This window comes from Streptopelia decaocto (assembly GCF_964273445.1).
Source record: "Streptopelia decaocto genome assembly, chromosome: 18".
In the NCBI taxonomy this organism is placed as follows: Eukaryota; Metazoa; Chordata; class Aves; order Columbiformes; family Columbidae; genus Streptopelia; species Streptopelia decaocto.
This window is the reverse complement of record NC_138673.1, coordinates 5,873,343-5,896,004: the sequence shown is the minus strand read 5'-3', so window position 1 is coordinate 5,896,004 and position 22,662 is coordinate 5,873,343. Positions and strand designations below refer to the sequence as shown.

The 22,662-nt window shown below is 42.1% G+C and overlaps 2 protein-coding genes across 2 annotated transcripts; both read right to left on the bottom strand.

Moving 5' to 3' along the window:
- Positions 1-1,911: 1,911 nt before the first annotated feature.
- On the bottom strand, positions 1,912-18,098 carry NIPSNAP2 (nipsnap homolog 2). The gene is made up of 10 exons (XM_082068472.1): positions 17,945-18,098; positions 13,927-14,066; positions 13,802-13,847; positions 9,951-10,045; positions 8,134-8,204; positions 7,747-7,887; positions 7,303-7,334; positions 4,867-4,961; positions 3,966-4,049; positions 1,912-3,156 (listed from the first exon to the last, which is right to left on the bottom strand). The coding sequence occupies exons 1-10, from the start codon at positions 18,028-18,030 to the stop codon at positions 3,092-3,094; spliced, it is 855 nt and encodes a 284-aa protein (XP_081924598.1). The 5' UTR covers positions 18,031-18,098; the 3' UTR covers positions 1,912-3,091.
- A 1,738-nt stretch (positions 18,099-19,836) lies between these two features.
- MRPS17 (mitochondrial ribosomal protein S17) lies at positions 19,837-22,452 on the bottom strand. Its single transcript, XM_082068477.1, has 3 exons — positions 22,372-22,452; positions 20,830-20,976; positions 19,837-20,566 (listed from the first exon to the last, which is right to left on the bottom strand). The coding sequence occupies exons 2-3, from the start codon at positions 20,950-20,952 to the stop codon at positions 20,264-20,266; spliced, it is 426 nt and encodes a 141-aa protein (XP_081924603.1). The 5' UTR covers positions 20,953-20,976; positions 22,372-22,452; the 3' UTR covers positions 19,837-20,263.
- Between the last annotated feature and the right edge of the window lie 210 nt (positions 22,453-22,662).

The window sequence follows — 22,662 nt, the reverse complement described above, 5'->3', positions numbered from 1 at the left end:
AAGCCTGGAGAGTAGCACATGTCAGGGGAGTAATATCTGGTTTTCAGGTGGGTCTCCTGACTAAGAGCATGGGCAGCAGCCCATTTCTTTTAATGTCATTATTCAGTGAGGCAGAATTAAGTTATATATTCAATTTGCATGAGAGGGCTTCTTAAAAGAACAGTTCGCAGTCTTTTCTAGGAAGACTACAGCACAACTTAACTTGGTGTTTAATTGTGTCTTTCTTACAGTGGAACAAGAATAGATAATTATAATACCAGAGACCCTTCCAGGCACTGTGCCCCACTTTTCAATCACTGAAGTGACTCCAGTTTGAATTCTACAAATTCTGCTCTACATAATGCTGAGGTATTGCTAGCCAAAGGAAGAAGGCAGACAGCCATGAAATTAAGAGGGAAAAATCACAAGAGTGTTGTCAGCAGGGGAAAACCAACTTCAGAAAGGGTTCAGGTGAAGGGAAGCAAGAGAAGATTGGCATTACTTATTTATCTACTGTGTTACATTCAGTTAGTTACAGATCACTATGTAAACTCAAGTGACAGAAACTAATCTCTCTCTTATGACAGTCAGAGCATGAGTTTGAAGCTCAGAATGACAGGAGGCACATTCACGACACATTGAACACCACCACTGGGAATTCACATCTGAAGAGACTTGTGCTGGACGATGCCACCCCACAGGACATCCAGTTATTCCTTAGATTTCTTATTCACGCAAAACTTCACGGGCCTTGAACAACAAGAGCTCTGCTTGAGTGAGTTTAATTCCTAGTGCTCCTGGCTGAAGGTAAGAAACAAGTATTGCATCAAAACCCACAAAATCCTCTAAGTCCAAAGTGTTTTGTCTCTGACCAAAATTCCTGGTTATGAGGGGTAAGTTAGAAGAATTCCCTAGGAACAAGAAACACGGGAGGATACTGGGAGAAATAACAAGGACTGGAAGCTGATACTGATTTACAAGAAGGAACAGCTGCAATGACATATTTGGTCCACTGAGTATGCCAAGCTAAGAACGTCAAGCTAACATAGTACAGAATTTTACTCAATAAAATCCCATAATCAGTTGACAACAGGAGGAAAACATGAAAACAGACAAGAATCAGATCAAATACTTTGTTCAAATGAACAATGGACTGTGAACTGGCTGAAGGGAAGAAGCCAGAGAGTCGTGGTCAGTGAAGCGGAGTCCAGTTTGAGGCCTGTATTTCATGGAGTGCCTCAGGGGTCAGTACTGGGGCCTGTATTATTCAATATATTCATCAATGATTTGGACGAGGGAATAGAGTGCACTATCAGCAAGTTTGCTGATGACACCAAGCTGGGAGGAGTGGCTGACACGCCAGAAGGCTGTGCTGCCATCCAGAGACCTGGACAGGCTGGAGAGTTGGGCAGGGAAAAACTGAATGAAATATAACAAGGGCAAGTATAGAGTCTTGCATCTGGGTAGGAACAACCCCAGGTTCCAGTATAAGTTGGGGAATGACCTGTTAGAGAGCAGTGTAGGGGAAAGGGACCTGGGGGTCCTGGGCACAGCAGGGTGACCATGAGCCAGCACTGGGCCCTTGTGGCCAGGAAGGCCAATGGCATCCTGGGGTGTATTAGAAGGGGGGTGGTCAGTAGGTCAGAGAGGTTCTCCTGCCCCTCTACTCTGCCCTGGTGAGACCACATCTGGAATATTGTGTCCAGTTGTGGCCCCTCAGTTCCAGAAGGACAGGGAACTGCTGGAGAGAGTCCAGCACAGGGCAACAAAGATGCTGAAGGGAGTGGAGCATCTCCTGTGTGAGGAAAGGCTGAGGGAGCTGGGGCTCTTGAGCTTGGAGAAGAGGAGACTGAGGGGTGACCTCATTAATGTTTACAGATATCTAAAGGGTGAGTGTCAGGAGGATGAAGCAAGTAAAATGTGCCAGTAAAATGTGAAAATTAGAAGGATTTTATTGACTGGTATGTTCTTCCTGAAAACTCTTTAAAATGTACAAACTGGACATTCAGTTACTGATTTGTACATTCTGTATGTTACACTTATTCTTGCAGCCACTTTAAAGAGAGAATATTATTTTCACTGACAGGATGTTCACATCACTGAAGACACCAAAAGTGTTGATACATTCTAGTCTAAAAGTGAAACTAAAAATAGAACCAGACATAATGGTACATACACCGCTTTATGCCAATCCTATTGACTCAACATGCGGCAGTTTCACACATCAACTTGTAAGTACCTACTGTACAGTTAGTGAAACACCCGACCAAGCGTATGTCTGAAGTCATGACTGCTTATTAAATTAAACCCCTTTTCCTAGACTTCCGAGTTTATTTAGAGAGATAAGTGTATTTAACTGAACTTGAATCCCTGAACAACGGTCAGAGGATCATGTCTTGTCAGCATCTCTTTGAGAACCGTGGGTCATACTTCAAACAAAGTCTGTAAAGAACTTCACAAAATTAATTTCAGGTGTAGATATCTACACAAATGTGTGATCAGTTTCAACAGGCTTCAGAGTCCTTGCCAAACAGAATGCCCTATTCTCTGTCCATACATTATCACCTGGCAAACAGTATTATCCTCAGTGAATGACTGCCTGTTTGTATAATAAATTTAGAGCTACTTACTGATTTCATACCTGCTAGAACAGCTCAGTGTATTTTAGAGCTGCCTGAGGGCTTCAGAGCTTCTGATTTCAGAACTCCCACGTGTGTTTTTAAAATCTGCAGTCATTATAATGCTACACAAAGGCCACGGCAACTGTAACACTCCATTCTGCTGCTGTTACTGAACACTGGGCACTGTCTATAGAAAATATATTAAACACTGTATGCCATACTTCACCTGAGGAGCTGTCTCAGACAGGAACTTATGTCGTCTTTGTACTTGTTTTCAGTTAACCAACATTTTAATTACAGTCCTGTTTTGTTTTTTTCCTGGCACAATTATAAGAGTAAAAGGTCATTAGATTCTGAAGAAAAGAGGTCTCTTTTATAAGCTCAATACAGTACTTTTATATTTCAGACTATGATATACAATGTATACCATAAATTAATTTAAGACAAATACTTGTCACTTTATCTATGTAGGCACAAGTAAATTGGTGACTTTACTGAAGCGGAGAAATCTTCAATGGTATCATGATTCTGGACTCCATTTCCTGAATAAGGGGCACTGAAAAAAAAATTGGGACAGGGTTTAATTTCACTAACAGATCATGAGCAGTTCTGCACACTCAGTTTGAACAGCTATCATTGTCTTCACATTACTCTCCTAAATAGTGCATGCCAAGTCATCAGTAACCACCAACATTCCTGTAACCAAAGCATAGCAGTTTTGAGAACAAGGGATTTTTTTTTTTAATATAATCTGTCTGCTCCTTTGAAGACAAATATTTCTGTTCCTTTTCACCATAATGAAAATTATCTTACTTTTTTCTGGTATACTTCCTTTGAAATGTACCCTATGGAACCAAAATCTGACGTGCTTAGCATACTTCTGTGAGTTTTGTAATGAAAGCTGTCTTTGATCTCAAAGATCTCCTGCCTTCTAGTTCCAAAGTCTAAATTCCCTGTTCAAAGGAATGCGTTTAACAAGGCTCCTGTATTTCATGAAGTATTAGTTGCAATGATTTAATACAAAGATAAATTTCACTATTGGGTCTCTAAATTTCTGGACATAAACTTAAGCATTTAGAGAAATCTGTTCTTTTACAGGAGAGGTTCTTGTATAAAAATTTACTATTAACATAGCAATTTTTCAGCAATTAGGCAAGTTCTCCAAGTTTGTATAATCAATTACAAAGTTCACTTTAGGGCTTAGTGAAATGCTCCTTGTTCCCCTTACAGTGGAGGAACTGACACACAGACATGCACACACCAGAGATGCAAAGCTTTTTATCATTATATAATGTATTAAAGAACAAAAAATGATGGCAGGCACAAAAGTCTGCCTCCAGCATTCCACGGGAGTTAATAGGTTACCTGTGTAATAGACAAGCTCATCCCAGCCAGGTTTATTCCATGCAGCATTCCTTATATCTTCTCTGGTTTGGAGATCTTTGTAAGCTGGTGAGGGAAAACAAGCACAAAGCTTAGAAGTAACTCCTTGTCCTTCTACACCAGTAGCTCCCTTAAAAGTATTCTAGGACATAATTAGGAGGCTGCAAACACTGGGAAGGAAAGAAGTCTGAAGCTCTTCTCCACAAAAAGGAAAAGCTCCCAAACCAACGCAAACAGAAGGAACTGGGGAAGAGAGAGAATGTCTTAGATGCAGGTAAGACAGATAATGCAACGGAGTAAAGCTCCAGATTTCTAATGCTGGAATATTCTGAATTGTCGAGATATGAAGATAATACTGCACATTTTCTAAAATAAATATTAGACAATCAGTTTCTTCAAGCTGAAATAACTCTAACATGTGGAAAGTAGCTAAGCATTTGTGGAGACTAACACACAGAGAAAGCCAAAACACCACAATGTAGTAATGTAAATAAATGCTTGACTTTCCTTTTTGTAGGTGAGGTATATGTGATGCTTGAAACTAAACCGTAAAAACCTGACTTCAGCATGAATGGGGATGCAGAAAAGAGATGGCAGGACAGGGCTTGTCATGTTTCTGTTATTGAAAGCAAACAAGCAGTCCCTAATAAGAAAGGGCCATTAGACACTGTACATAGAAACAGAATAAAACATGAAACGTTCACGTTTGAGAAATAGTTACCTACACAAAAAATGAAGGAAATCAACACTGTTGATGTAAAACAAAAACAGTCTTTTAAGACATTCTTTTGCCTTGTGCAAAAGCCTCGTCTCCTGGGCAAAGTCAAAAGTCTGTTAGGGGCTGGGTCAGTGAGGAAAAAGCAGAGAGTACAAACAAATTTACCCCAAAGATGATGAACCATATACAGCTGTCCAATTTGTGAGAAAAATCCTCCAACTGCTTCATTGTTATCCTGTCGGAAACGAATTGCACGAGCCCTACAGAAGAGCAAAGCAGCCTTTAAAACCAGCAGATCTGGGTAAGAAGTGATAATTGAAAGGAAAGCAGAGTTGAAAGGAAGCACAAATGTTAAACAGCATTCGCAATACACTTCAGTAATTATAAATGGGGAAAAAATCCACAACACACTGATTTTAAGCACTAATTAAAATATACGTATATATCTTATTAGAATGAGATAAGAATAGAGGGTTACAGTTTCACCAGACTGTGCATCAATAACTTTTTGTCTTCAACATTAGATCCGGTATAACAATAAATGCTGGAACAGTGCAGAGTGGCAGCACATTTTTACAGCAGGTTCTTCTAAAACTAAATAATTGAGTTGCAGTCATATCGTCTTTGTCACACTCATAGATTATGTAGTAGTGGAATCCATCTTTTTTAACCAGGTGGACCTTTGCTATGCAGCTGTCCCATGCAACACTTTGTGATTAGTTATGTAAATAAGGTCAACATCTCTTTTAACTATAAATCTGTTGCACTTTCTAAAACAGATTGGCTACCACTACAGATATGCCTATTTAAAAAAAGTAATCTAAATTCAATTGACAATATTCAAATTGCTGTAATTAAATTTGTTATATTGATGACAACACAACATCTAACAACCCAAGTCCTCATCTTTGTTGCAATAATTGAAAATACTCGAAATTATGTAACTATCAACCATTAGAGCTGCATGGACTTAGTGAAGGTAAACTGAAAGAAATACACACTGGTTTTAAATAAGATAAAATCAGAAGCATATACTCAAGAGAAGGCTGTCTCAAATGCTTTTAACCTATGTATTAAAACACAAAGGTGCTGCTGAATAGGTTTTCAAGAAGCCAGAGCAGGAACACCTAGATGAGGTTACACAGGAAGGTGTCCAGGCGGGCTTTGAATGTCTCCAGAGTAGGAGACTCCACAACCTCCCTGGGCAAACTGAAATCTTTTTTCATTCCCCTCAGACTGCAGGATGCAGCTTCCTCCCCATCTGTCTGGAAGATCAGCAGTGGGTAGTAGTCCGTTGGGTGCACCAGGTTGGGGAGCGTCCTGGTGATGTCCCTGATCTGGGCTCCAGGTAGACTGCACACTTCCCTATGATGAGGGTTAACTCTGCAGACTGGGCCCTCCATCCCTTTCAGAAGGGAATTGCCTACTACAATTACCCTTCTTTCTTTCTTATTTGAGGCAGTCTTGAGGAGTGGGGTCAACTGCCTCTTTCTAAGTGACCTCGTAGGTGAGCTTGCACCACATCCTCACCTACCTCCTCTTCAAGATCCAGGGCCTCAAACCTATTACGGAGGGGCACCTGGGGAAGCAAAGCAGGTAGGGAGGGGGGGTTGCCCATGGCCCCAAACTAGAACCTGCTTCCAACCCTCATCGTCTTTTCTGTCCCCTACCTCTGCCCGACAGGCAGCGGCTGCCTCAGGTCTGCTGCCTCACGTCTACTCCCTCTGCCTGACAGGGCAAGGGGTTCACCACCTTTTGGGGGGTATCCCCCTGGAGCCTCTCTGAGTGGCACGCCAGGGAGTTACTCCACCAGTCGATTTCCTTTTCACACTCCCTGATGGTCCTCAGTGTCTCAATCTCCTCCTTAAGCTTTGCAACCATGTAGAGCAGATCTTGCACCTGCTCACAGCTCACACAGGTGGGATGCTGGCCATCCTCACCGGGCAGCAGCAGGCTCTGGCACACCCTGCAGCCAGAAACCTGAACAGCCACGATTCAGGGCAGACAGTCTGTCTGAGTTGCTACAGTCTTCTTCAGACAAGCTCTCTTTCTGGTCAAGACCATGGTTGGCAACAGTATGAAACAGTGGCAATAGGTGAGAGAGTCTAACTAGCAAAAGGTGACAACCTCTACACCCTAGTGCACGAGTTACCACACCTGCTGCTGCAGCACAGCATGGGTGCTACTCACCCACGTCACAAGCCAATTACCCCTTCCAGTGATGCTTCGCTGCCCTCCCAAAGGCTTTTTCAAGAGGAGGGGCGGGGGTGTGATCACCCTCGCCACAGTAACACCCACTCCATGTCAGCTGCTCTTGCAAGGGCTGCTGAAATTGTTTCTTCTATATTACAATCAAACTAAAAGGGTTAAGTGAAGGAAAGCCAAACCACAGAGCCTATGATGTTGTTTGCACACAGATTTCCTCTTTTTTTTTCCCTTGAAGTATAAATGAAGGGTCAATAACTATCTTACAATTTGCAGAAGTACAGAAGCAGGCCATTCACTGGGTGACTGAGCTGCTTTGGTACTGTTCTGCTACCTCCACTTCTTTAAACATACATCTCTCCTACAGAAAAACACAAGTGCTAAAGCAACACTTACCAGTAATTTCCCCACTCAATCATGGTTCCGGGCTACAAAAACAAAACAGACTGTTAGAACCGTAGTTTAAAGAAAGTCAGAATATTTGGACAGTTTTCACAACATTTACACAGGGAAAACACTGTTTATTAACAAAATCACTTCCTTCAAGCATTAAGCATATTATAATCGTCTGTAATTACTTTGTTTACTTACTGTATTACTTCTAAGTCATTTACCTGAAGTTCCCTTCAAATGAAAACAGGCCCTACAGATAATAGTACCTTGTTGGAACCTGTCTTCATTTTGGACCCCACACTTTGAGAGCAACAATGACTCAGACATCAGCTCTGATAAGAACCACATTTCAAAGATGAGGCCTGTTTTCCATCTACATTGTATAAACATCCTTGGAACATTTAATGAAAAAAACATTTGAACATAAAAAGAAAACATTAAACTTACTCTAAGCTGATAGGATCTCAGTTCATAAATATTAGGCCCCTCTCTGGGAACAGGTTCATTCCAGAAACTGAACTCCAACAATAATTGGTTCTTGCGTGAGAGAAGCATGTTACCTCTTTCTTTGCGAAACTCTGTGAATTCCTAAAAAACAACGTGATCACTGTCAAACTGTGTATTTTGTTTCAACAACAAAAAGCAGTATAACGTACAGTGGCTTAGACTTTTTTTAATGCTACCTTGAGGTTTTGGGACACATGTTTCTAAGTTTGTACAGGAAGTGACGAGATATTGAACTAAACACGAGTATCCAAATATGCAGTTTTTCTCTCTATTCTTCATTCTCTTGCAAATAAAACAACCAATTCTAACAAAATCAATGCATATTACCTTATTTTGACGGAGTTTACTCATGACCTCATTAAGAGCTGGATAGCCTCCTTCATATCGCCACAGATGAACTGAAACAGAAAAAAGGAAGGTTTTTCAGGGATGTCACAGACTAATGCTAAATCTTATGGAGTATCACAGTATCAAATGCTCTTCATACTAGAGAATTATACAAAAACAGAAGTCAGGTAGCAGGTTTAAAAATAGATTTTCTTTAAAGAAAGCACTAGACATTTGAACATTTTAATGGAATTATCTGATTTCTGAAAAGGACTCTTTTGGAAATTTGCAATCTGCTCTGAGGATAATGGAGATTTATGAAAGGACGTTTGTTGCCATGCTAGTATGATGTGATGACTTTACATGACTAGTTGAAATTGAGATTCAATTTAATTGGATGATTTAACTCCCAAAATGTGTTTTATACAAATTGAATCTAAGAGCAGAGTGGCAGACTTTTTAGTTCAGTAAATTACTCAAGCACAAAGAGCAACACACTTTCTGTAGGACATGAAAAATGGGCAACAATATTTCACCTCAAAGAGTCACAATAGCTATTTTCTCTCGTCTAAAGCAGCCCTGTGCCTTTTTCAAGAGTGGACTGGACACTAACGTAAGGCCCTTCTCTATGATAATGAATTCATCCAGTGCACCTGCTTCTGCTGTCTTATCCCCAGGGCAAATTTGATAAATCCAGTTAATATTAACACAGCCTGGGCACAAGTACCGAACAAGCCAAAACCCCATAATCTGCTTTATTACACTGCTAGAACTGTTGCAATAACATTTTCCAGGCAGGCTATGGATGCAATTACAAATACGGTCTGTGTTAATATGTTACAAAAGCAACGAATGAGACTTGGCCAAGATATTCTCATTTCAATTGTCTTCATTCCTCAATTGCCCTTCAACTTCTAGAATTGTTTCTCAGATGTTGTTTGGTTTATCTACTGTTATTTCTTTGTTTTTGTTCAGTGTAAATATTGCAATATGCTGCAAACGCAGGAAAAATTAACGTGGACATGAGTATATTTTTCTGTAACAAGGCAATGACGTTGCTGCTAATAAAGCTCTAAAAATGGAGCTAGATAACAAATATCATCACACCACTCTGCAGTCATGGCTTCCCATTCCTTCAATGCCCAGAGCCTAGGAAATTTTTCAGGTTCTCTCTCTACACCAGACTCCTTGTAGTTACCTCTGGAGCAGCTCTTCAGTAATTTCAAGTTCCCATATATGTTCAGTCTGCATAGTCAGGCTGTATCCATACATGAACAGAAACATTTTCACTTTCCTCCAGTAAAGGCCTAGCTTGTTGTTGAGTTTACAATGCAATCATTTTTTCAGATGGCACAAATGATTTTCATTTCATTATCATACAGCAATTAAAGTATGAAAGTCTGAGTATAGCTTTTATACCGGCCAATGCAAGGTAAATATGTTGGTTTGTTTGTTTGGTTTTTTTAAGCCTTTGCCTTCACCCTAAATATTCAGGAACGTGATCTGTGCCTGCAAAATATCACAGGAACAAATTTTACAAGCATTTCCCCAAACTGTTAATATACCACCTGGAAAACATGAAAGTGTATTAACAACCGGACAAGCTTTAGGAATTAATGCTTCACTGTAAAACTCAACAAGACAAAAAGCAAGCACTGTAAATGTTAATAAGGCTACTGATAATTGATGCACACACACCCTCTCTGTATACATTGCTAAAGGTTTACTGTCAACAGAGATGATTTAAAGAGAAGAAACCTGCCAAGCACACGGTTCACTTGTATGGTTTTACATTCTGTTGTACTTCTATCTCCTACCAGCCTGATCTTGCTCTCCGTACCACGTGTTCCAAGTCCCCACCAGTGCACATGGGTAGTGTTTTTCTTCATGAATCTTTGGCAGCACCTCTTGACTTGAAAACAAGGAATACAGACACTGTGTTGCATTTCCTCAGGGAGGCTACAGTTGATATGTATAACAAATCACCACACGTTTATCATTATGGTATAAAAATTCACAAGCTCTACTTTTCAGAAGAGAAAGCCGAAATGCAAAAATGTGCTATACCAGGGGAAGGATAGCGACAAGACTACATAAATTTAAGGTAAGCGTTACCATTTCTTAGATTGTATGACAAATACACAGCATGGTAGAATTCTTTCAATGCAATAAATTATGTCTATCACCTAAAAGGCTACCCAAAGCATTAGGAAATTAAACATCAGGATGGCTTACCTAAAGAAAATGCAGCTTAACTACATGGGTGATTTGCTTTCAGAAAAGCTTTTCTTTATCAAGGGAGGTAGAATATTCAAAAATAGGGAAGGACAGTCTTCTGTACCAATTACAACGCTATTAATTCTGTTGAGTTGAATGAGTAAAACCAAGTATTTTGATAGATCAAATGACCATACTTCATAGTATGCAGCCTTATTGCCTACTGCTGTTTCAGAAAGTGGTCTTAGTTGGAGGCAACTTACCCATTAAAGCATACAGTGAAACTGCCTTAAAAACACCTCCAACACAACACTTCTGTTGGAGTGTTTCTAGTATTTCTAACATTTTTTTTCAAACTTTGCAAGTGACCTACATTAGCATTAGAAAATTAAGTTTTACTGATTGCTGACTTGGTTAAGACAGCTTTCATTGCACTGTACTCTGATTAATACATCAATTAGTTAGGTTGAACTTTGCCTTTTAATATTTTTCCCTGAATAATTACCCCTCTTACTCGGTTTGGCTCAAGGGTAATGAGTCTCTACACAATATCAAATAATAGGAACAGGCTGGTCTGTGGCTGAAAGTCATTAGATGTGAGTTTTTCTCTTCATTCTTACACTGACTTTGCAGACAACCTTAAGCAAATCTGATCACCAATTCATTCCTCAAGATTTCTCACTATGTAATGTAAATAATACGACAGAATGATTTTCCAAGCATGTTTCACCACTGCTTCATTTTTGCAAAACATAATTAGATCCTAGAAAGGCAGCTTTAAACAGGAATGTTAAATTACTGCAATAACCCTAAAATGTATTTTGTTGTAAATTATAGAAAAAAAACAGCCAGAGATTACCTTGGGACACCATATTTTCCCTTTTTAAAAAGAACTGCTCCTAATTCTTCAGAAGGGGTCCTTAACCACTGTGATTATTCTGACTTGATACAGAGTAAGGAATTAACCTGAACATCTTGAATTTAGGGAGAGGAGCAGAGGAAGTTCAGAGAGGCTTAGTTTTTTTTTTAATTACTTCATTCTTAAGAGTTTTTTTTCTTCCCCAGAATACTTGAATTTGGGTTTGTTTGGAAAGAACAAATCTAACCATACATACTTCATCTGATTACTGTCAGCACTTTCTTTCTCTGTTGTTGTCTCTTTCCTTGAAAATAAAAGCTTCTGCTTTCACTTGACATTTATGTAGCTCACCAAATAACGCAGAGAAATTGTTCCCTGTCTTGTATAATTGGACATATTTATATTAAGCTTTTAAACAGCAACCTGGATGAATGCTAATTGTGCTCATCTCTGTAATTATTTTTTTAAAACAAAAAAGCTAAAAATACCTTATGACTGAATGTTATTCTAGTGGTTTTCTGTGTTTGTATAGTAAGGAATGCAGTTCTGCATTATCTAGCCCCATTTCAAAGCTGAACACATGAAGGCACTGAGATGTCATTTGACCTACTGTGGCTGTACAGCCAACCAGTAACAGAGCCAAGGACACGAACTGGGAGTTGTGAACTTCTTCCCCACCCTGCTGGTGTTCTCGCAAATACACCATGCTTGAAAAAATGGTTGCAGTAGGGTATCACTATGCTAAGAATGTTTTATTTAACTGACAAGATGGTCACTGCCAGTGAGAAAGAGCTGTTGTTGGAAACGTGTGAGGCTCACTATGTTTCCAAATTATGTTTCCAAATTTAAACATACAGTGGACTGCGAACTGGCTGAAGGGAAGAAGCCAGAGAGTCGTGGTCAATGGGGCGGAGTCCAGTTGGAGGCCTGTATCTAGTGCAGTGCCTCAGGGGTCAGTACTGGGGCCTGTATTATTCAATATATTCATCAATGATTTGGATGAGGGAATAGAGTGCACTATCAGCCAGAAGGCTGTGCTGCCATCCAGAGACCTGGACAGGCTGGAGAGTTGGGCAAGGAAAAATTTAATGAAATATAACAAGGGCAAGTGTAGAGTCTTGTGTCTGGGCAGGAACAACCCCAGGGTCCAGTATAAGTTGGGGAATGACCTGTTAGAGAGCAGCGTAGGGGAAAGGGACCTGGGGGTCCTGGTGGACAGCAGGATGACCATGAGCCAGCACTGGGCCCTTGTGGCCAGGAAGGCCAATGGCATCCTGTGGCGGATTAGAAGGGGGGTGGTCAGTAGGTCAGAGAGGTTCTCCTGCCCCTCTACTCTGCCCTGGGGAGACCACATCTGGAATACTGTGTCCAGTTGTGGCCCCTCAGTTCCAGAAGGACAGGGAACTGCTGGAGAGAGTCCAGCACAGGGCAACAAAGACGCTGAAGGGAGCGGAGCATCTCCCGTGTGAGGAAAGGCTGAGGGAGCTGGGGCTCTGGAGCTGGACAAGAGGAGACTGAGGGGTGACCTCATTCATGTTTACAGATATCTAAAGGGTGAGTGTCAGGAGGATGGAGCCAGGCTCTTCTCAGTGACAACCAATGATAGGACAAGGGGTAATGGGTTCAAACTGGAACACAAGAGGTTCCACTTAAATTTGAGAAGAAACTTCTCAGTGAGGGTGGCAGAGCCTGGCCCAGGCTGCCCAGGGAGGTTGTGGAGTCTCCTACTCTGGAGACATTCAAAGGCCTGGATGCCTTCCTGTGTAACCTCATCTAGGTGTTCCTGCTCCAGCAGGGGGATTGGACTGGATGATCTTCTGAGGTCCCTTCCAAGCCCTAACATTCTGTGATTCTGTGTTTCTTGAAAAGGTGGTTGTTCTGGCTCCAGAGCAGTGATTATGTAGGCAGAACAGGACTAATATTTCTGCCCTTACGGTAATAAATCTAAAATGTTGCTAATTCATACATTTTTTGGAAAACTCACAACAGTACCATTCCCTTAGGAGGATATCGCCCCAATGAAAAGATCCTATCCAAGGATTTGCAGAGCTCTTTAAGATCTCGGCAACATTACTTCTGTAGACGGATATAGATGAGAAAGTCAACCCCATGGCTTTAAAAATCTCCTTGAAGTTGTAATTCAATTGAACAGTGGCAGATAGTTTTACTTACCAGTCATCTCTCCCTTCCTTCCTATATACAGACAATAACCACCATCAGCACATTCCTACAGGGCAGCTGGAATGGGACATGCTGGGACACCAGGATCTACCTGCACGGACCAGCAACTGGGGGACAGCTAAGGGAAGGGGGAGAGCTCTCCCAACAAACGTCACCAACGTTTGCACAAAAGGTATCATCCTAAATTCCAGCTTAGGAAATGACACCTCCAAGAGTGAAGGCAGATGGTGAACTGAGTGAAGTATCTTCTGCCATCTCTCTCCAATTTTATTACCTATTTAACACCATACCATGAAAGTAAAAGGATTTTTCCACCTCCCTTCTAAATAATCATGATATTAGCCAGTTTTCAGAACAGCTTGCGATCAAATCAACATATCTAAAATATGAAAACATAATACGCACACTTACCAAAGCTTGTTGTAGGCATCTAGACATTCTGGTTTTACATTGTGAACTGAAACAACAACATTACATGAGAAATGCAGGAAAAGAATAAAGACATGGTAAAGGTAAATATAAAAAATATCACTCACTCTGTAGTTTATACAGACTGCTGGTCTCCCTTTTGGCTAGAAGGTTGGAGTGAGCATCTTTCCTTGGATCGACTTTGCGAACAAATAGCGATTTTAACCAACTGTCTTCACGAGGTCTGCTAGCTGAAGATCCCAGCCCCCTACATATTAACAAGTACATTATACTGTCACTGAGAGTGTCCTAAAAATGCCCACAATGCAGAGAAGGGTGCAATCAAGTTTAATGCAAACACTATCATATCACACAGTTACCCATACGTCTGTCACTAAAACTTTTCACTGAGCCACTCTCTAGCAACATAAAGATTTCCCCACTGAGATTTACCTCCTCACAAACTATTTTACTTGATCCAGAGCTGAACTGTTAACCATATACTACCCACTTTATTATTTGTGCACATGGCAGAGGATGGGTGGATGTCTGCTTTTGCTGCCTATTTATCTTCTTTTTAATCGTGTCTTTGCTCAAGACGGCTGGGTCTGTCCTGCACACAGACGAGTAAAAAAGAGCAAAAAGACAGTGTGCATAAGGAAAAAATTGTACTGTGTAAATAGGAAAGTAACTGCCATATGTTCCTATGTTGCTTAAAGATAGCTCTAAAAAGAGAAAAAGTTAAATAGAGCATATTTCAAGAGAAAAAATATAATAGTCTAATATGGGGAAAATTGCAAGTGGCAGGAAACAAACAGCCTGCAAATATTTCAGTTCCAAATTGTACTAAACAGGGGTACAGATCCCCATTCTTTGTACATTCACAATTTCCCTTTCTTTGAAACAGAAGAATTTCACTGTCTTTTTTAATCTAACTTTTATGCAGTTTCTGCAAGTGCTCTTCCAAAAAACCACCACTTCCTTTTACACCACAGAGTACACAAAACATTACAACTGATACCTCTCATTTTAAAAATGTGTTAAAGGAATCTGTCTTCTCTTTTCCAGCTGGCAGAGGACCCCTCAATCACCAAAAATACATCAGCTTGCTTGTTGATTTTCTTTGAGAAAACTATCCTTGTGAACATGCCTGTCTGCATTACACAAAAGCAGTTCATTCTAGCAGTGTTTTTCAACAATCAACCTCTTAGTCCCAATGTCTGAAAATAACACAGTGAACTGGTTTACGCTGTGGAAGCAGGATGGAGGAAAGGAAAAGTATTTCATAGCAGAGAAACAGTAACAACCAGCAGCACAAGTGCAGCCAAGATGACCTTTGATGTTGGTGTATTTATTGAAAATGGTGCCTTCTCCAGCCCTAGGCAAACATACCAACTTGTTGCTGTGCTGAAAGCTGAGCAGCTATTCCTGAGCACAAGCATTTAAAGGGCGTTCCATGATAAGACTGGTGCTGTTATAGAATAAAGGGCACGTAGCTGCCTGGAACTGATCGTGGCTGGAGAAGATGAGGCCCAGGTGACTGCAGTTGAGTTGTCATATCTACAGCAGGTGCCACAAGGAGCAAAAGCTGTCCCAGATGGTTAAACCCCACAGCATAAATCCAAGTTGTTTTAAAAACCTCCCTTAAATTAAGTGCTCATGCTCACTGGACAGCAAAGGGGGCTTTAGGAGACAGAACTCAATCCCAGGCCTGCAGTGCTCATTTTTGCAACTCAGATCTGTAAATTGCCATTTTCTCTCCTTTATTAAATGGAGTTAGCAAGCTAATATTTAGAACGCTATTCTATGAGGACTATTGCTTGCAGCAAACTTTAAGGATAAAAGAGACAAATAATCATGTGGGGTTTTTTGTGAACCAGCTTTATGAGCAGCCAGAGTAAGCTGGAGTTACAGGGATAATACTGAAAAGCAAATTCCTTTGCTATTAGGAGAGTCTCATGACTTGAATGTCAAACTGCACCTAAAACTGGAGGTATATTTAATTTTCAATACAATGAAATGAGTAATACTTTACATTTATGTAAAATTTTCTACCCAGCTATTGTGGAGTTCCTCACGAACAATTACTAACAAATCACGACTATCCATCTAAATATATATATTCTATGCAAAATAAAGAATGGTAACAGCTGAAGTTCAACAGATAATGCACCAAATCTGTGATACCAGGGCCTTATTTTTAATCCATACCCTTAGAGAAGTCCTGTACTACTGGTGTCATTCTAGACACCCACAAATCAAGAAGCCACGAATCAATTACTAATTCACTTGTGTGGGCAATTCTGTACCCAAGATTAACCCTGGAAGAGTAGGAACTAAATTCATGTCCTTGGGCTTGCAGTTGTGAACATCAGTCACAAATTAGTTCAAAACTAATCCACCATCTAAAAGATCTGTTTTTAACTAACTTCTTAACATTATGTCCCACAATATTATAATAGCTGTTCCAAGTAAAACAGATATTGTATTCAAATTGTTCCAAAACTCAAATACCACTAATTAGTATGTGAATATACAAATAGAATTAATGTAGACACACTATGTGGAATTACCATCACAACTAACAACTTTTTATGTTCTGGGAACAATACTTTAACTCTCTTTAATGTTTTCATGCAATCTTCTAAGGCACTGCTTGTCTTTGCTAGTCAGTTCTTAACCTACAAGTGTTACCTATGGGCTTGGCTTTCTTGCTACAAATATTGGGCTGTGAACATGAAAATATAACACCGAATAGCTTGCTTAAATTAAAAACAATGGTGAAACACTTCTATCACACTTAGCTTCTGCTTTAGAACAAAATATAAACTGGGTGGGAGATATCAGGTTAAATATTTAAATTTTGTAGAAAACCATGTCTACCTGGAAGAAAAACAACTTGTCTATAATTTACCGTTTTTGATTTGTGGTCTAAACAGACATCCAAGTTTATTAACTAAAAAAAACCAACAAAACATGCACATAAAATCTCACAACATATCCTCTACACAACTCTCCCCATCCCTGTTTTAAACAGCTGCTTGCAGTGATGCCTTTGGTCTTGCAAAAGGGCTGCTGCCCATTCTGAGGCTTGAGACAGCAGCTTTCCCTGTTTCAAAGAAAGGGAGGAGAAAAAAGTGTGTAGACCCATACGAGCTTGGCCGATTTGGTCTCCAACACCCAGGTAGCACGTGCGTCTGCTGCCTGTATCCAAGCCACATGTGTGCACATCTGTACCAAGAGCTCTGTGTGTGCCCCTGCCACCCAGGTGGGATGTCTGACCCTTTGCACATCACACACGTGGGGATACAAACATCTGCACCCCAAAACTTGATGGATGTGTCTGTGCATGTGCCCTGACACCCTTGGGGTCGTACACACGTGTACACACATGCCAGCTCCTAAGGGAAGTGTGAATATGTGTGCCCTGACACCTGAGGGGCGTGCACACTCGAGGGTCCGTGTGTGGCTGTGCACGGTGAAGGCAGGAGGATGCTGGTGTGCGCAGCCATGCAGCCTGACACTGGGGGAGACGGGGATGTTTGGTATGGTACAACCTGGCACCGTGAGTGGTTATGTGCCCTGACACCAGGGGGTGTTGTTGTGTGTGCAGCCGCACACCCCAGCACCACAGGCCATGAGGTGCAGGCTGGCTGTGCACCCTGTTGTCTGCTGGAGTTGGGATGCAGAGTAGCTCTACACCCTGGAGAGATATTTGGGTGCAGAGCATCCATACACCCCACCACCAGGGGTACGTGTGTGCAGGGTGGCTGCGCAGCCCGACCCCCGGCGGTGAGCAGCGCGGGGTGTCTGTGCAGCCCGAGCCCCGGGCGGGCGGCAGGGGCCGGCGGGCACCCCGCTCTCGGCGCGGCCATCACCCCCCAGGGGCGGACTTGGGGACGGAGAGGAAGGGGCCGGCCTTGAGGCCCATGACCTTGAAGGCCACCCCGAGCAAGTCGCACTCCCCGCCCCACGGGAGGGCCGCGGGCCCGGCCCGTCAGCTGCCCCGGCGAGCGGGGCGCCATTTCCAGTCAGAAAAGGGGAGGGGGGTGTCTACGCGGCGAGGGGAGGCGCGGGCAGCGTCGGCTCCGTCTCCAGCCTCCCTCGGCGGCCCTCTCCCGCCCGCCTCACCCCCTCAGGGCTCACCTGAGGGCCAGGCCGCCGCCGGGCGGGAGGCGCGGGACAGCGCTGGCTCCCCCCAGGCTCCGCCGCAGCAGCACTCGCGCCGCCATCTTGCTCCAGCCGCCTCCCTCCTGGGCCGGCGCGGGAGGCGGAGTGTTGCAGCGGCCCCGCCGGCCGCCAGGGGCGCACCGCCCGCAGGGGCAGGCGCGCATGCGCAGATCGCCCCAACCCATGACCTCTCCCCCGCCTGCCCCGGTTTTGGGGTGACCCCAGCACTGGTTTGGGGTCTGACCTAAAAAGCCCACTAAATAAAAGCCCAAGCATTTTTTTATTTGGGTGATAAGATGATTAATGACGATTAAATTTTTCACCCCCAAAGAGCTGAAATGTTTTCTTTGCACCATTCCAGCTACAGCAGTATTTAATTAAAATTCAATTTGGCTAAACTGGTAGTGTGTGCTAGCATCAAACCCTTAAATAACTTGAAATTAAGAATAATTAGGCAATTCTAAAAGCAACCAGCCAATAAACACAGAAAACAAGTTATTAGCAAACCTTGCCTAGAATTTCTACATAGGATTCAAGTTTATATCACTTCACTATGCTATTTCCATCACCATTTTATGACTTTTATATCAACGCTCTGTGAGAGCAAATCATAACACAATGTGCTTTAACAACAGTACATTGTGGTCCTCTTCAAAAAAACAGTTTAACCTACGATTAGCATCATTCTTTTAAACAAGTTACTATACAATTCAGACCATGAACATTTAGTCACATTTAAATCTGACAGCACATTGGGATCATGAGCAACCCTCTAAGAGCCTGCCTGTAAAGTGAAAAAAACTGACAACCTTCTGTGATGAATCAATCTTGAAGGAAAAAAAAAAGACATTTTTCACAGCTACTCAAGAAAAAAAACTACAGGCAATAAAGGGAAATATTTACTTCCCCAATTAGATGTAGATGCAACTCATTACCCAAACAGGAAACTTTTAATATTTCTTATAATATGTCTATTAATAGTTATTAGAACACTCGTATCCCACATACTGAGAGTGAAGCTCCTTTACTGCCTGTTTGGGTAAATCTGAAGCGCATTTTCCAGAGCCCAGGGCCACGTTCCAGCCAGCGTCTGGTTTCTCTCAGCCTCTGCTGGGGATAAAGTTTCACATTTTACATCCACCCAAGCAGGAGGCAGAGCCCAGATTTCCTTCCACTTCAATAAGGGCCTTAATCAGGCAGCTACAGTTACTGAGTAATTTACATAAACCTAAACCACCTTGAAAACATATCAACCAGAATAACCTACAGGCACACATTTAAGACACTTCCTCAAAGTCAGAGACCATGTTCACATTATTAATTTACACAGAGACATCACAGGACAGCACTTGAGGACCAGCACTCAAAAAGCAGTAATTTTTGGTTTGAAGCACTGAAGAAAATTGAAGTTTTTCATTCTTCCTGGCCCAAATAATTTGCTGAGTTCAATAGGACTGTGTTAGCAGTTTGCAAGCACCTAAAACTGATTTTCCGCAAGTGAAGGTAAAGGGCAGATTTACACCACTGGCAATAGAAGAGAACACAACTAAGAGCTTGCTAGTGCAAGCTGGCTCAGTTTCTTAAAGTAGGATATTTTAGGTCACAGGAACTCTGTTCAGACACACCAAATTTACCTTCTGATCCTAAAGACCAGTGAGATATTTAGACACTTCAAAAAGAATTTCTTATATTACATACTTCCTTTGGACAGGTTACAAAGTCAACCATGCTAAGCTGCCCAAAGTCTTTATTCTCACGGCCATTATAAAGGCAGGTGGCTGTGTTTTTGTTAGAGATTTTGGAACCTAGAAGATACCGCAATGTGGAAGGAGCAACTGTAAGAGGAAATAAGGACACATGCAGGTAGCTGGCTTTAAAATTCTACACTTCCTTTCAAAAGGTTTAATAGCACTATCTTAAGTAATCCTACAAAACACAAGAGACTGTCTGAAATACAGAACAATCAAATATAATGACCCTCCCACCAAACTTTAACATTATACAGTTATATTTTTGTCTTTCTCAATACAGAAGAGTCATTCAAGTGAACAACCGGCTTTTGAAACAGTCAAGGATTAGGGCAAAGCTACATGAAACAAAATGAAGTGTTGACACTAAACCCACACTTTCTCTGTATTTTCATTTAGAGTCAAGGTACCTATCAAGCTGCAACATCTGTTCTTATAAGCAACTATATTTACTATTTATTTTGACTACAGATTTCACTGAAACATTTAACATAAACCAGCAGGGCCTCAAACATCCCTGGCAGAGACAAGCTGAAAAGCCCTCTGGTTAAACTTTTTCCCCACTATTTGTTGAACAAACTTTAAGTTCCTGAAGTTTTTCACTTAGATAAGTAGTATCTGCCTCCGTCAGATTTTCTGAATCTGACAGATTTTCAAGGAATCTGGTTCCTGCACAGGGCTTTCCTGTTATTGGATCTATGACTTTTCCAACCTTGAAAACAATTTCAGCCAGTTCGTGTTTCACGTGTTTGCTCCTCCGCTCAGGCAAAGCTTTCAGAAGAACAATGTCTCCAACAACACACTGCTGCAACGGATCGTGGGCAAAATAGGTTTTTCGTTTGTTAAAGAACTGTAAAAGGAAAAAAAGCAAGCCTTGGCATTAGATTTCAAAATTAAGAAATTGGCAAATATATAGTTAATATAGAACCAACTAAATCGCACTATGGAGAAGTCTTTTTTTTTTTTTAAATGAGGTTCAGTTTGAATTACCAAGTTCCTTAAAGAGTCTGCATTGTAAAGAGATGCCAAAAATTCTAAGAGTCAAATCAGTAAAGCATTCTCCCACACAGTACAAAAATTACCATGCAAGACAAGGTGTTAACCAGCTTTTACCTTTAATAAGTAAGGATCTAGCACCAGCCTCGTCACTCTCACTTTGGCCGTTTTCTGCATTTTGGTTCCTATGACTTTCCCGACTATCCATTTTGCATGGACAGCTCCACGTGGTACAGACATGGTTTAGTTATGGTCATCCAGTGCCTGGCAACATGCAAGCAGACATGCTAGTTTAAGAAAGGAATAAGCAGTTTCTGATCACTACCAAAATTAGGATTTCCATTTCAGATTAACAGCTTAATTAGGTTGCTTTGTGGGAAAAACAGGGTAAATACAAACAGCTCAGAACTCCATATATTGCACTATCTCAGCGTTGTTGTACAGTATAAGAAGGGATGTGAACATGTCCCCAGTTACCAGGAAAAGTTACTTCAGGATGGCAGTGAAAATAGACATAACAGTGTGAAGATGAATCCTTATCTCACAAGGTCCAAAAGTTCCTGTGAATCATACCCATTATCACATACACAAGACAGATGAGTGCAGCTGCAGAAATTACTGCTAATTTACCTCATACTCCAGCAGCTGTTTTTGCTGCACATCTGTTACCCAAGTGTTACCAGAGTTAAATCAAACAGAGAGAAGCCTGTCACTTCTGGTCAGCATGTAATTCACTCCTGTTTAGCTCCTGATTATTAGCCAAGCTGACAAAAGTCTACAAAAGGTAATAAACTCCTCAAAATATAAATGACATATCAAAGAGTTGCCTGATCTACAGGAAGTGTAATCACTTTTGAGTTAGCTCTTTCCTGGCAGTAATCACACTCCATTACCTTACTTGCTTAGTTTAATTAGTGAGAGCTTTTCTGTACCACCCTCGCAAGAGTCACAAACAAAATGGACACGTAAGCATTAGAAGACTTGAACCAATATTAAAACTGATGAAGACTAATGACCATTTTCTCTCCCACCCAATTACATACTGTTAAACACAGCTGACATCTCTTGAGTGCTCCATTTTATCCATTTTGCAACATTAATTAACAATTGCTTTGACACTGCAACACATCCAAACACAAGTTTAGGAATGCAGAGACACATCCATATGATAAAGTGCTCCAAGCAGCAACACCTGGGGTTGCTTTTCCTATCCTTGACTCAGCTGTGTGACCCACAGGGCAGGAGAAGGGAGTCAGGATGAGAGGCTCTCCTGTAAAACACGGCGAGCCGCCACCAGCCACACTGTGACCAGGCTGGAGAGAGGCAAACAGGTACAAAATAGGCAATAACCACAAAGCACAGGGGAGCTATGAGGAGGACAGGAGTCAGACAGCTAGACAATACATCTCTCGTAGGGAATAGGAGAATAAAAGAGGAAATTTATACAGATTTAGAGCCTTCTCCCCCACCTCTCCACAGCCCTCCGCGCCAGGCCCAGCCCCAGCAACCTCGACAGCGGCAGGGCCGAGGGAAAGGCCCTGTCTCGCAGGCGCCGGGCCCCAGCTCAACCACCTCCCACGGAGCAGCTCCATCCCCGCGAGTGTCCCATGCCCCATACCCCCACCCCGTCCTCGCCACAACCGCCCCATCCCCGCTCACCGGCAGGACCAGCCGCCCCGCCTCAGGGCCTTAAAGAGACGGAGCCGGAAGGGGCGGAGCCGAAGCAGGAAGAGCCGCGCGGCAGCGGGGCGGGCCAGCGGCGGGAGGGGGCGGAGCCTCCTGGGAGTGTTTAAAAGCGCGGGAGCCCGCGCTGGCTTTCGCGGAGGAGGGTGGGGATGGTTGTATTCGATTTCCCACCCTGTATGTGAGGCTGTCCCAGCGCTTAACAAGTGGCTAAGGTCACTGGAAGTGAGGGGTTTTTTTCTTCCTTAGACTGAGGGGGGTGGGGGC

Bases quoted from the DNA above. Each gene is read 5' to 3' on its own strand.
- NIPSNAP2 (XM_082068472.1), bottom strand. From the start codon at position 18,030: ATGGCGGCGCGAGTGCTGCTGCGGCGGAGCCTGGGGGGAGCCAGCGCT. The intron at 13,848-13,926 runs GTGAGTGATATT...TTGTTGTTTCAG, and splicing joins CAGTCTGTATAAACTACAGA to TTCACAATGTAAAACCAGAA. The intron at 7,888-8,133 runs GTAATATGCATT...GTTGTTTTTTAG, and splicing joins GTAAACTCCGTCAAAATAAG to GAATTCACAGAGTTTCGCAA.
- MRPS17 (XM_082068477.1), bottom strand. From the start codon at position 20,952: ATGTCTGTACCACGTGGAGCTGTCCATGCAAAATGGATAGTCGGGAAA. The intron at 20,567-20,829 runs GTAAAAGCTGGT...TTCCTTTTACAG, and splicing joins TAGATCCTTACTTATTAAAG to TTCTTTAACAAACGAAAAAC.